At 53.8% G+C, this 13,736-nt stretch overlaps 6 protein-coding genes across 6 annotated transcripts; 4 read left to right on the top strand and 2 right to left on the bottom strand.

Moving 5' to 3' along the window:
- Positions 1-2,786: 2,786 nt before the first annotated feature.
- On the top strand, positions 2,787-3,134 carry BO82DRAFT_406511 (uncharacterized protein; the record flags this gene model as incomplete). The annotated part of the gene is made up of 1 exon (XM_025639562.1): positions 2,787-3,134. The coding sequence occupies one exon, from the start codon at positions 2,787-2,789 to the stop codon at positions 3,132-3,134; it is 348 nt and encodes a 115-aa protein (XP_025487241.1).
- A 1,638-nt stretch (positions 3,135-4,772) lies between these two features.
- Positions 4,773-5,863, top strand: BO82DRAFT_358573 (formyltetrahydrofolate deformylase). Its single transcript, XM_025636331.1, has one exon. The coding sequence runs from the start codon at positions 4,845-4,847 to the stop codon at positions 5,694-5,696; it is 852 nt and encodes a 283-aa protein (XP_025487240.1). The 5' UTR covers positions 4,773-4,844; the 3' UTR covers positions 5,697-5,863.
- On the bottom strand, positions 5,624-6,993 carry BO82DRAFT_358572 (RsfS/YbeB/iojap family protein). Its single transcript, XM_025636330.1, has one exon. The coding sequence runs from the start codon at positions 6,842-6,844 to the stop codon at positions 5,903-5,905; it is 942 nt and encodes a 313-aa protein (XP_025487239.1). The 5' UTR covers positions 6,845-6,993; the 3' UTR covers positions 5,624-5,902.
- A 142-nt stretch (positions 6,994-7,135) lies between these two features.
- nop9 (RNA-binding RNA processing protein NOP9) lies at positions 7,136-9,487 on the top strand. Its single transcript, XM_025630512.1, has one exon. It carries the CDS (start codon positions 7,228-7,230, stop codon positions 9,358-9,360), a length of 2,133 nt encoding a protein of 710 aa, XP_025487238.1. The 5' UTR covers positions 7,136-7,227; the 3' UTR covers positions 9,361-9,487.
- Positions 9,449-10,793, bottom strand: BO82DRAFT_320473 (lactate 2-monooxygenase; the record flags this gene model as incomplete). The annotated part of the gene is made up of 1 exon (XM_025632709.1): positions 9,449-10,793. The coding sequence occupies one exon, from the start codon at positions 10,788-10,790 to the stop codon at positions 9,582-9,584; it is 1,209 nt and encodes a 402-aa protein (XP_025487237.1). The 3' UTR covers positions 9,449-9,581.
- A 534-nt stretch (positions 10,794-11,327) lies between these two features.
- On the top strand, positions 11,328-13,583 carry BO82DRAFT_436120 (initiator tRNA phosphoribosyl transferase family protein). Its single transcript, XM_025641093.1, has 5 exons — positions 11,328-11,828; positions 11,916-11,950; positions 12,047-12,219; positions 12,293-13,031; positions 13,093-13,583. The coding sequence occupies exons 1-5, from the start codon at positions 11,491-11,493 to the stop codon at positions 13,242-13,244; spliced, it is 1,437 nt and encodes a 478-aa protein (XP_025487236.1). The 5' UTR covers positions 11,328-11,490; the 3' UTR covers positions 13,245-13,583.
- The last annotated feature ends 153 nt before the right edge of the window (positions 13,584-13,736 follow it).

Below are 13,736 nucleotides of genomic sequence, written 5' to 3'. Positions count from 1 at the left end.
ATTACTCAGAAACACCGACAATAGTCAACTTTTGCAACCAGCAACTGAGGGGTGAGAGAATAATGAAGTAGTTTAATATACCTCAACATGCAAGGAGGTTTATGACTAGGATACCAATAATAGTTTTAACTCAGCCTTTGTTCCTGTAGAGCAATAAAATTTTCATGGTCTAAACTCTGTCACGTAAGCGCTGTTAATGATGCTGAGACGGAATGCTAAATCAACATAACTTTATACAGCAATTCATAAAACTATACATCTGGTTTTCAAGGTATAGAAAAATATTCCTCCATATATGAAGCTATATGCAAATGAAATATCAAATTTTGATAGTGTTTCTTATCAAAAAGTACTCTCTAGGTATGAAGGTTGGGTAGACAAATCATATTTTATCAAGTAGATCTAGGTACAATAATCATGTGGTCCACTGTCATGTATAACTATATCTCTATATCTTATATAAGAATCAACGCCTTATCCAGTATTACAAAAACTTTTTAGATAACTGGTAAGTTGTGTCTTTTCGGAAGATGGGGCCGGATGTGATTAGCTAGCAGCCTAGCATAAAATGGCAACTAACTCAGAGTCACCAGATTTAAATCCATATATCGGAGCATCAAGTAACGCTAATGTAAAATATTTCGTTGCTGCCTCTGAGAAAAGGGGGTCCTTGGTAAGAATTGAGACTAAAAGCACCTGCTTCTTTGCTTAATGTATACTACTAACACCTAGGCCATATCTAGGTTAAGTATCGATAAGCCAGTAAGTTGAACTAATAGGTACCTATTGACTGAACTATTGATCTGATAGCTGATCTTTCCGGGCAGCCCTCAGTCATTCAACTTAAGACCGAAGTTGCCCAGTTCAACGAGGGGCTACAGTAAGCTTCCACACATCTCTCACCTATATCAACGGTTTTCACACCCTGATAACCTGCACATCAACCCATCTCACAGATGTATGTCTTGTGATAGTCGGAGAAGCCATAAAACTTTACTGTTGATATTTTTTCAAGAAACGGAGTTGTCCCCAACATGGATCCATCAGAGGGACCAATCATGGGGACCTGCTTACGCGGCCTTTCTAGTAGTGCCTCTTCCTTCTTGTACTAAGCTAGGGAGCTGTAACGCCTCATGAATATCGCATTTCAAAACATCGGTTAGCCACTAGCTTCTGTCCCACGTAGACTATGCCTTTGGATGTTGTATGTCACCGCACCAATCCGGTTATGAACAAAGTCTCAACTTGTTCCGAGAGAACTTGCGCTTATAGATTGTGGTTTTCTTGGTATCAGACAGCTAAGAACTTGTGGAATGGGCTCGCTTTTTGCAGTCGCATTATTAGTGCAAGTATGCTCTATACCGGAATTGCTAATCAGATCGCTTATCACAAGTAATTAGAAATTTGTGCCTCAATATTCATATTGTGCACTGTACTCGACGCGAGCCGACATAATGTGGGTACCGGGTCAGTCCAGGAAAATAATTTCCACTGTGGTGCTAATTGTAATAAACCTCAGGAAAGTATTTAGTGTCTGCTTAGTTACAATATAGACTAACTTATAGTATTCAAACTCATAGACACGAGCGTGCACTGAGTCAGAAGATTCAGTTTAGGGAGTTGCTAGCGCTAGCGAAGGAAGAAGACTCAAATCATGGCCTTAGGCGTGTGTCAATTCCATGGTGACTCTGGACTGCTAGTATAGTAATACTTGGCGCTCCCTAATCTTTGTAACCACTTTCGGTACGGCTATATTACAGCCAGTCTGTGATCACAGACAGTCTTCCTTGTCATTAACATCCGAATGTTAATTATTCCTGCCCTATGCTCTGGTACTGACATCCGTGGTCTGCGCGGAAAAGACTGATGTGGGCCGTTGTCCAGAAAATAGATCTCGGAGCGTGACCGATCTGCCCTTTTGGGGGTAGGTATACGACTTAAGATTACATAGTGGGGAAATACAAGGCCCAGGTAAGTACAGCTCTATCGAGTGTTGTAAGTGTAGCCTGCCCTAAGCGTTATTAGACTACTGGACACTGCGCTAAGAGAGGTTCGGGTATAAGCCGGACCTTAAGCTAGATCTATAGTTTGGGATGCCAACGTAACGCCAATAGTGGCACTTGGTAGCTAGCAAGAAGAGGAACCCGGAGTTTCCGATGTCAAATAGTTTAGAGGGCCGGTTTCTAGGTCGCGCCAACGTAGCTTATATATCAATATCTGAGCTACCCCGACTATGAACTTTTGTCATTCACATATGCTCATATTCTCTTGTTTGTGCAACAGCAGTCCTCGTGACTACTATCCATTCAAGGTTATTATGAGAAGTGAAAGCTGACGCTATTTCGCCACACATCTAAGAGGGTCAGCCTGTTGTTCCAATTACCGTTAGCAAACAAACATGGATTCAGCCGGCCACGCGTCTCTGTGTGTCCCGGGCTTATAGTTTTGGTACGGGTGTAAATACTCATGGTTCCTGAACCCACTGAATGAGGCCACAACAGCGCTAGATAATAACAGTCTTCTTTAGCGCTTTCCACCTGAGCATGAGCTCTAAGTCCGGCTCTTACACTCAAACATGAGTACCGGGGTCAACCAGATAGAAACAATTAAGCCCTGTTGAATACGTATAAATATGAGAAAGACTCTCGTCCCGAAACTTCCTCCAACCATCATACAAGGTTTCCGAGTCAATTGTATATTTCCTTCGGTCTTTCGCTTCAACCTACTTTTTCTCTATTGGCCTCTTTCTTTCATATTCCCCAGTCTTTCCTGTCCTCTATTACACCATGCAGCTTCTCACTTTCCTCACCGGCACCCTTGCCCTGGCAGCTACCGTCGTTTCAGGCTATGATTTGGATGGATATCATGGGAAAGAATGCGGTGGTGCCTTGATCTACAGTGTTGGCGATTACACTGAGACCGGGTGCTTCAATTTCGACGCGGAGGCGGGCCACCGCGTCTGGTCTGTCAAGGCCACGTACAGCACCAGCAACTACAAGATCTATACCTATCCTAAGGAGAACTGCAAGGGCGATTCCTCCAATGATGCCCTAACATCTGGTGAATGTAGAACTTACTGGGCCAGTTCGAATGATCAAGTGGCCCTTTATTCCTACAAGGTGGTCAAAGCTTAGGTAAGCCAATCTAACTTAACTTATCGCATGCAGGCATGCTGGTGAGGAAATACTGGATCTGATATACAGGGTCTCTCGAATAGGAGAAGAATGGGTGAGTCTAGGAAAGGATCTAGGATCTGAGAATCAAACAACTGGGGGCTACGTGGGCTGGAGAGCGGAGAAGGTTGCGCATGGGATAACAAGTATAATAAAAAACCCGCTTCTTTGGTTATGACGTGTTTCTCCATATTCATATGTTCTGCTCTTTCACATATGTTGCTACAACCATTGAACTTGTTGGCAGCCCTACGGCCTCTGTAGCTAGGCTGCTCACCACTGACCTCAGTAGTATTTGACTAGTTTCTCAGATAGCTTCATGTAGCTTCATCACACATCCACGTCCCTGACAGCAGCCTTCTCATTTACTGGAAGAACGTGTAATATGTAGTTCGTGTATAACACGTTTGGAACGTTGATACTAACAGGATAAGCTCAGCTCAAGTCTCCTCAAGGCTTCTATTGTGCAAGGCTTTCCTCTCGATGTCTCTCTCCATTGACGCTGTTATCGAACATCGCCGACGACTTTTCTCCGAAACGGCTTCCAAGGTTGAATTCATTTTCCTATCATTGGATAGGCCCTCGTCGAAGTGGAGAGTACCACCTGAGATATGGCGTGTTCGCACCCCAGGAGTGGACATGTATACATCTCATAGAGGGAGACTTGATTAGGCAGCGAGAAGCTGCCAGCGTTCTAGCTACTTCGCGCTCGGTTCGAGGACAGCGCTAGGATTACCACCCTTTTCTCTTACATCTCCTAAATGCCGAATTGATTTCGATTCAATTCAATTAAGTTCAACTTCTACCACTCAATTGAACGTGTCTATGTATTGCTAACTAGGTAGGCGCTTCGCCGGAGCCCAGAAGTCTGCCCGTAATACCCACAAGACCGGATAGAAAGGAATGGCTATTCTTGGCAGTTCCAAGTAACCCACCGTGGACTCTCAGCAGCCCTTCTTTGCTAATCGTATTGCTCAAGACTTGTTCTAAATATGTGCGAAATATGGTACAGAGTGAAACTGCAACTCTCGCTCTGCATCGTTAATCTTAAATAAAGCATATAACAATGCCTGTATATTAAAACTAATTGTCTCTCTCATTCCAGGCTAGCTGAAGAGCTACTCCTTGTTTTTTGAGCAGAACTCCTAACAATATATAGGGTTGTGATAAGTCATTATGATTGCGTCAATCTTATTTGTTATGATGATATTTGGGTAATTATTGTAATGTTTTCACTTTCTTCCAGAGGAATATGGATTGTACTATGTATAAATATTGTTTCCGATTTCATTTTCCGTTATGTGTCGAGAAAATCTTGCAACAGACCATATCTGAATGTTCCGGCCTAAACTGCTAGCTTCAGCCTTAAAGGTCGTGCAGAATGATCTGCAGCCCTGAGCAACAACCCTAGACGATCAACCCTAAGCTCAGGCCCTAATCTAATCAATCACCAGGGCGGCGGGCCAGTGAGCGCGAGACCGGATTGACTCATCGCCGCTTGCGGCGGGGCAACCTGCTTTGGCTCTCGCCAGCGGCTTAAATTCTGCATCGTGTCAGGAACAACCTCCACAACCTTATTCTTGAACTCCCCCCCCCCCCCCCCCCCGCGCCAATCCCCCTTTCCCTTCTTCAACCACCTCCCTTCCTCTCCCTCCCGATTCAACATCCAATATGAGCTACATCCTCACCCTTTCCTGCCCCGACCGCCCGGGCATCGTCCACGCGGTGACGGGGTACCTGGTGCAGAACAACCTGAACATCATCGACTCGTCGCAGTTCGGCGACCCGACCTCGGAGCGGTTCTTCATGCGCGTGCACTTCAAGCCGGAGAGCACGCCGGCGCCCACGCTGGAGCAGCTGCGGGAGGCGTTCGCGCCGACGGCCGAGAAGCTGGCCATGACCTTCGAGCTGGTCTCGGCGACGGCCAAGCCGCGGGTGCTGATCATGGTGTCGAAGATCGGCCACTGCCTGAACGACCTGCTGTTCCGGGCGTCGACGGGCCAGCTTGCCATCGACATCCCACTGATCGTCTCTAACCACCCGGACTTCGCCGCCCTGGCCGCCACCTACAACATCCCCTTCATCCACCTGCCCGTCACCGCGGCCACCAAGGCCGAGCAGGAAGGCCGCATCCTCGAGCTCATCGCCGAGCACAACATCGACCTGGTCGTCCTCGCCCGCTACATGCAGGTGCTCTCGCCTAAGCTCTGCGACGCCATGTCCGGCAAGATCATCAACATCCACCACAGCTTCCTGCCCAGCTTCAAGGGCGCCAAGCCCTACCACCAGGCCTACGACCGCGGCGTCAAGATCGTCGGTGCCACCGCCCACTTCGTCACCAGCGACCTCGACGAGGGCCCCATCATCGAGCAGAACGTCGTCCGCGTCAACCACGCCCTCAGCCCCAAGGAGCTGACCCACGCCGGCTCCAACGTCGAGAGCAACGTCCTTGCCACCGCGGTGAAGTACTTTGCCGAGCACCGCGTGCTGCTCAACGGCCACAAGACCGTGGTGTTCAACTAGACACCCCGAAACAAAAGTTATACCACATCGACTTCTATATATACAAAAGATTCATGTACACCTAATGTGGCTTTAATTTTCAACCTCCCCCCCAACCCAGGGGGAGGGCCCCAAAACAGAATGGAATCTAATGTACATACCGGCCCAGAAATGCATTCACGTAATCATACACCCGATCATGAACTCCCTCTTCTTGGTAGACTACACTACAACCACTCCACCCCATCCTCGCGCTCGGCCCTCTCCTTCTCCCTCTGCCGCCCAACACGGGCCAGATTCTTCTCCCAGAGCCCTTCCAAATCCACCTCGGCGCGCTTCTCCTCCGTAAAGATCTGCACGACCACGCGCGTTCCCCACCCGGCATTCCCGAAGCCCTCGAACCCAGCCTCCTCCGCGGCCGTCACCTCGGCCTGGGGCGCCTCCTCGACGATCCCGGCATTCACGCAGATCCACCCGGTCGTGATGCCGTCGTCCTTGTCGTCCACCAGCGTGCCGGACTTGCTCGCCAGGCGCGCGCGCTTCGCCTTGCGCCGCAGCTTGATCTTCAGCTCGTTGCGGCCCAGCAGCCCGTCCGCGAACGGCGTCAGCTTGTAGGTGGCGCGCAGCCAGCGGCACAGCCGGTCCGCCGAGACGTTCAGGTGCTTGACGCTGCGCGCGGTGCCCACGATCATGATCACGTTGGCGCCCAGCGCGGGCGGCGTGTCCAGTCCCCGCAGGTCGAGGAGCTTCAGCCCGTCCAATCCCAGGTCTTTGAAGGTGTACTCCAGCAGCGCCGCGAGGAGGGCCGGTGGGTTTTCCGGGAGGGCGGGGATCTGTTCGCCGGAGGTGATTGGGCGCGTGGCGGGCTGGTCGGGCTCGTCTTGGAGGTACCAGGGGATGTGGGAGGTGGGTTCCGGGGTGGTTGTGGTGGTTGTGGTGGCGAGTTCGGGGTCTTGCGATGGGAGTGCAGCAGTCTCGGACGGTGGCGTTGAGGTTGTCGTGGGTGGGTGTTCGGATTGACGGGAGGGGATGGAGGTGAGAGGTCTGGTGGAGGCGTAGAGGGCTGGAAAGCGCGGTGCTGAGGCTGCTGTTGCGCTGATCGAGGGGTGTGAGGCGCTGAAGATTGCTGGTCGCAACCAGGGCGTTCGGAGAAGGGCTCTGTTCAGCATGGTCGGGTTCGACGACCGAGATTTTGATGTTCTTGTGGTTTTTCTTGGATATATGTGGTTTGAAAAAATGCAGATGACACAATGAGGTTGCCAGCCGACGAAAAAGAGTCAATTGAAGCGTCGATGATCTTTGAGTAACGACGGCGACCAACTTTGGAATATTTCCGCCGCAGAAACGAAGCAGCATCGTCGAAATGACGAAGCGCACGTGACAGCCAGCAAACATTTCAAAATTTGCGCCTGACCGCCTGGCCTGGCCGCGCCCTGCAAACGCGGCAAACAACCCGCGGAGACGCTTGGACCACCGCTGGGTTTCCGCCGAAAAAAAACTGGCCCCCGACCGTTGATCGCAAGCCTCTCCATTCAACCAAGGTCAATCCAAAATGCCGCGTGAGAATCAGAAGAGAGGTCGTCGGGCCGCCGACAAGGCCAACAAGGATGCCTCCAAGCGCAAACGCGACGAGGTCCCGGAAGAGACCCTGCCCAAGCGCTTGAAGCCTTCGACCGACGATGAGCCCGCCAACAACGATTTCACCGAGGGCGCCGACTACATCGCACTGGATGCGGAGCCATCCTACGACCAACAAGCCGAGCAGGAGGGCTTCGAACAGGAGAATGGCGATGCCGGTGAGATGGTGTTCTTCGGTCTCCTGGACCCCGAGGAACAGGAATACTTTTCCCGCGCCAGCGAGGTGCTGGAACTGAACCAGTTCGGTGACGACGAGGAGCGGCGGGTGTTCATCGAGAGTGTGTACACGGAGGCTCGGGGCAAGGAATTGAAGATCGCGTGCAGCCAATCGTGCTCGCGGCTGATGGAGAAGCTCATCTCACTGTCCGACATGCGCCAGATCCGACGCCTGTTCAACAAGTTCATCGGACATTTCCTGCACCTCGTCCAGCACCGGTTCGCCAGTCACTGCTGCGAGACCCTGTTCATCAACGCCGCGCCCGGCCTCACGCAGAAGCCATCGAAGCCTAAGGCCGAGAAGATGGAAGTGGACGGAGAAGAGGACGAGGAGCCGGAACCCGAGCTGTCGCTGGCCGAGATGTTCATGACGGTGGTGGAGGAGCTGCAAGGAAACTGGGGATACCTGCTGACCGAGAGGTTTGCGTCGCACACGATCAGAGTCCTCCTGCTGGTGTTGGCGGGAGAACCGGTGGATCTGTCATTGAGCGACTCCGTTGTCGCTAGTCGGAAGAAGGAGAGATTGGGTCTCGCTAACACCGACACGCCGAAGGAGAACCCCGTGGGCCAGAAGAGAGGCGTCCCCGAGACGTTCGAGGCCACTTTGAAGAAGGTCATGAAGGATATGGTGTCTGGGTTGGATGACACGTATCTACGCGCACTGGCTACTCACCCCGTTGGAAATCCGGTGCTTCAGGTGTTGGTGTATTTGGAGCTGTCGCATTTCGGCAAGTCGAGCGCCAAGGACCCCAAGTCGATCACGAGACGATTGATCCCTGACGAAGAGTTTACGGAAGGCTCTGAGAGCACCATCTTCGTCCGTGGGTTGCTGTACGACCCAGTTGGCTCGCGACTACTGGAGACCATCGTCAAGTGCCTGCCCGGAAAGTTGTTCAAGGCGCTGTACAAGAACCTCATGCGCGAACAGATGGGCTCCCTTGCACGCAACATCACCGCTGGATATGTCGTCCTGCGAATCCTCGAGCGTCTTGGTAAGGACGATCTCAAAGAGGCGGTCGACTTAATTGTTCCCCAGATCTCTGGTCTCATTGAGCGGTCCCGATTGATCGTTCCCAAGGCCTTGATTGAGCGTTGTCTGATCCGTGGGGTCGATACCGCCCCTATTGCCCGTGCTCTGGAAGCTGCTTACGACCGTGACCCCGCTCGCCGCTTGGATAAAATGCTGTGGCTGGAGGGCTTCTCTCAGGATGATGTGGAACAACCGAGATATGGTGAGGAGGGAACCAGCGCCCCCAACAACCAGAAGGCTCTCGCGGCGGCTAGATTGCACAGCTCCCTGTTCGCGCAGACGATGTTGACTGCTCCCGGAGCGTTGAGCGGGTTGGTGTACTCTGGCTTGCTGGCACAGTCGACGGAGTCTCTGATCAAGATCGCCACGGACCCCACTGCCTCGCATGTCCTGCAGCAAGCGCTCACGCTGCCCACCTCGACCACTCAATTCCGTCGCCAGCTGGTCACCCGCTTCACCGGACAGCTCAAGGATCTGGCCCTGGACAGCAGTGGATCCCGCGTGGTGGACGCCCTGTGGCAGGCGACGAAGGATGTCTTCTTCGTCAAGGAGCGGATGGCGCAGGAGCTTGCGCAAAACGAGATGGCCCTGCGCGACTCGTTTGTGGGTCGGGCCGTGTGGAGGAACTGGTCGATGGATCTGTACAAGAGACGACGAGGCGAGTGGGCTGCCAAGGCCAAGGGGTTGGATGCTGTCAACAGCACGGGCGAGCGTCCCAAGTCACGGATCGAACTGGCCCGAGCCAAGTTCGCTGCTAAGGCTGAGGAGAATGCTCAAAAGGCCTCTGCCACCAGCTCGTGATGTTTGGGAGGGTGTGATGGAATAATGAACAATGCGGCTTTCCAACCTGTAAATAGTCTCTGCGGAGAGAGCATGTATATTATTAGCGGATAGAAAAAGTTCTGATGTCTTGCCACAAACCGACCAACACAGTAACTCGTATATCATTCATTGGCATCAGCGTGTATAGTCTACAATACATTACGAAGTATAATCTCACTGGGATATAGGGGCGGTCAGGTCTACTTCGCCTCCCTCAAAATCGACCGGTTCAAATGCTCCTTCCGCACCGACGGCACCCCCGACAAATGCAGCGTCAGATCCAAATCCCCCAAGAGACACTTCAAGACATGGCTCACCCCGGCCTGGCCCCCCATCGCCAACCCATAAACATACGGTCTCCCGATAAGCACCATCTTGGCCCCGAGCGCCAGCGCCTTGACGATATCCGCGCCACAGCGCACCCCGGAATCAAAGAGCACCTCGATCTTGTCGCCGACCGCATCGACGATCTCCGGCAGGACCTCCAACGAGGCAACGCCGCCGTCCTGCTGCCGTCCGCCATGGTTCGAAACAACAATGCCATCCATGCCATGCTGGACGGCCAACTCCGCGTCTCTGACGGTCTGGATCCCCTTCAACACAATCGGGCCCTTCCAGTGCTCCTTCAGGAACCGCAAATCCTCCCACCCGTGACTTTTACCGGGGAAGACCGTATGCGCCCACTCCTGCGCCGCGGCGCCCAGATCCTCCTCTACCTCCTTGCCATGCTTCTCCTTGAACTTCTGCCGGTACACGGGATCCGTAAACCCCAGCTCGACCCCGATACTATCCGCGCGGAGGAAGGGGTTATACGCATTTCCCAGATCACTCGGCCGCCAGCCGAGGATATACGTATCGAGGGTGACCACGAGCACCGTATACCCGGCGTCCTGTGCGCGATGCAGCAGACTAGCGGTGATATTATTGTTCTCGTTCAGCGGCCAGTACAGCTGGAACCAGCGCTTCCCGTGCGCCCCGTTGGCCTTCGCGGCGTCCTCAATGCTGGTGGAGGCCGCCGTCGAGAGGATGTAGGGCACGTTGTCTTCGGCGGCGGCGCGCGCCACGGCGGCCTCGCCGTCGCGGTGGAAGATCTTCTGCACGCCGACCGGGGCGACGGCGATCGGGTAGGGGTATTCCTCGCCGAAGAGGTTCACCTTCAGGTCGGGGTAGTCGGACGGCACCAGGCGCGAGGGCAGCAGGTTCCATCTCCGGAAGGCGGCGCGGTTGTTCTCGTCTGTCTGGCCGGTGCCCGCAGAGCCGTGGACGTAGCCGAAGCTGTCCGCTGACAGGCGGGATTTTGCGGTGGGTTCCCAGTCGTGCGGGTGCGGCGGAAAGCGCGGGCGCTCGTCGCCCAGGCCGGCGCTGTAGATGGCGTTCTCGTAGGTGTAGGGGGTTGGATTGGGGGTCATTTTGTTCTTGGGGGTGGTATCTTCTCGGATGGAGTATATAGGGAGGGTACGCTGGCTAAGGGGGTTACGGTGCTTGTACGGGTTTATATGGTTGGGTTTACTGGCGAGTAAGACAGTTGAGGTCATGGTCACAACAAGGTCAAAGGTAATCGGCCGAGATTTAAGATTGCTTGACTGTCTCTTGACTACGCCGCAGACGGTGACGTTGTGTCGTCGACAATGGCGAAGGATGGGTGATGTCACCGGCCAATAAAGGTGAATTGTTAGGGCACGAGTGGGGATCACAAGGCCAGGCACATGCGATGCCGATCAACGCAATAGTGCTTATCCAGGTATCGCTCACAACAGGGCATGAGACTCCAAGTACATTACCCTTACAGCCTTACACCGTCATCCGGGCTACTCGGTCAAACAAGCCTTTCGTATCCTCGGCATGTCGATCTACCCGTCCCAATTGAGGTTGCACTGTTGCACATCATCATGGACGTCCTTCACTAACACAGCCAAGCTTTCTGCCACGGCCTCGGCCGATACAATCTCTTATCCCACGTGACTCGACGTGACACCTGAAGGCTAAGGCATCACGAAAAATAATCCCGTCGCCAACCGCGGAGATCAACCATCAACCCCTCCAACGACATTCATTCTTTCTCCATTCCTCATCTCCATTCCCACACCCAGACAGAAAAGGGGACCCAAAATGGACCCCTCCTTCCCCTCCACCCTCGCAGACCTGCACTTCCCCTCCGCCGAACAGCAATCCATCAGCCAGACGCTGACCGCGCTGCGCCGCTCCGCCCTCACCGTGACCAACCGGCTGACCAGCATCGCGACGGACGCGCAGTTCGTGGCCGAGGTGCGCGACCACTACGGGCTGCCCCTGATCGCCAACGAGCGGTGCGGCAGTTGGTACATCGCGCCGCGCGACAAGACGGGCAGCGTGTACTTCAAGAGCACGGACGGGCACACCGGGGTGTGGGATTTCAGCTCGCGTAGACTCAATCTGCAGGTGTTGGGCGTGGCTGGGCATTATGGGGGGTTAGTTACCTTGTCTCCCCTTCGCTTAGACGGTGGACATTAGATTGGGATGTACAGGATGCTAAGAACTGCGGAGGGGGGGTATAGATGCATAATTGTAGATTCCACTCGACGGGGTAAATGTGAGTTTCCCTACCCACAGTCCCTTTCTTGTATAAATCGACACTAGCATGATCACGACACACTCCCGGGATTCAAGTAATGATGTGAATAACCAGTAATGCCCGACGCCCTTTCCAAAACGATCCCCATCTGGACGGCCGTGCTGAACCGCGCCCTCTTCCCCGACGCCACAGCCTACCACCCCGTGCAATTCCCCCCGAATTTCCTGCCCGCCTCGGAAGAATCCCAGATCGAGCGGCGGATCGACGGGTTTGTCAAGGATTTGACGGTTCGTCTTCGTCCTTCCCTACCTTTAACACCTTCCGACCTTCAGCGACAGCAGTACTAACGACAAGCAAAAGGACCTCAACCTCTCCCTCCCCAGCCTCCGCACCCAACTCTCCCGCCCCATCCGCCTCGCCTGGGCCAACAGAGCCTACTTCCACCCGACCACGCTCACCACATCCCCGGACGGGGAGTTCAACCTCTTCGTGCTGTGCTCGGCCTCGAAGCGCGTGCACGGCGCCGAGGTGTCCGCGGGCGGATACATCCAGGGCGCCGGGGACGACAGCGAGAGCTGGGCGCTGGGGCTCACGCCCCCGCTTTTCTGGGCGCATAAGGAGGAGCTCCTGCGGCGGAATGAGGAGGATATCCCGGCTTTGATTGCGGAGTTGCTCGCGCGAGAGAAACAAGGGGGAGCTGCGGGTGAGGGGGAGAGACCAGAGGGGGGAGCGGAAGGCAGCAAGGCGGTGCGGATTGTTCCCTCCAGGAACTTGTATCTTGGGCGAGCGGGGGATTTTGCAAACCCAAAAGCTGGGGTTGGGTTTGATCTGGTGGTGGATTGCAACGCCAAACCCGCCGAGTCTGCTACAGCGGACGAAGAGACGCAGGCCACGCAGACCATGAGGCTGGATCTCGGTTGTGGCCCCGCGAAACTGGGCAGTCGGGATCTGCGCAAGAACCTCGACCGCGTGCGGGAGTTTGTCAGGGAGACTCTGTCCCGGAACCCCGAGGCCTCGGTGCTGGTGGTCTGTGAGTCCGGCCGGGATCTGTCGGTTGGCGCGCTGTTGGCGATTCTGTGTTTGTTTTATGACGAGGAGGGTGAGTTTTCCTTCATGCTCCTTAATGCAGGGTGGGCTTGGCTGACGAGGTGGATTTCCAGGAAACTTCACCCCCACCGAGAGGAAGAGTATTGGAAAGCAGTTCATTCGGCAGCGGCTGGCGTGGATCACCCTGTGCCAGCCGGATGCGAACCCCTCGCGCTCGACCCTGCAGTCGGTTAATGCGTTCTTGATGGAGAGACCGGATTATTGAGTTTCTCAGGAACGGGAAAGGTCGGATGGAGTATCTGCATGTGCATGTGGGATAATGGGTCAGAACTTGTGCCGGACTTCATTGGTAGAGATATTGACCAAGCTCAGGAGTGGGCGGTATAGGAACGATGTCGTGGATTCGTGGTGGTTGATGGTTGATGTAGCGAGCTGGCTTCAACGTATGGCCATTCTTAGTGCATCGCTGGATGGATGGTTAATGGTCCGTATAGGTGACTGACTTCTCATTGTGTGAGCTTGGTTGATATTATCAGCTGCGGTGTTACTCTTCACAGCGTCTCAGCCAAGATTCGAACAGAGGCATAGAAACTATACATACGGCCCACACGTGGGCCGTACATGCCTACCCAATATAACCAAGAATACAGTTGCAAAATAAATAAATCTGTTGCAGAAAACCCCTCCCAGCCATGCAAAACCGAACTCCAGCCCATAAATGCCAAGTCGCTATCTATATTACAGCCCATAAAAAATG

Source organism: Aspergillus uvarum (assembly GCF_003184745.1).
Source record: "Aspergillus uvarum CBS 121591 unplaced genomic scaffold BO82scaffold_73, whole genome shotgun sequence".
In the NCBI taxonomy this organism is placed as follows: domain Eukaryota; kingdom Fungi; phylum Ascomycota; class Eurotiomycetes; order Eurotiales; family Aspergillaceae; genus Aspergillus; species Aspergillus uvarum.
This window is presented reverse-complemented; position numbering and strand designations above follow the sequence as displayed.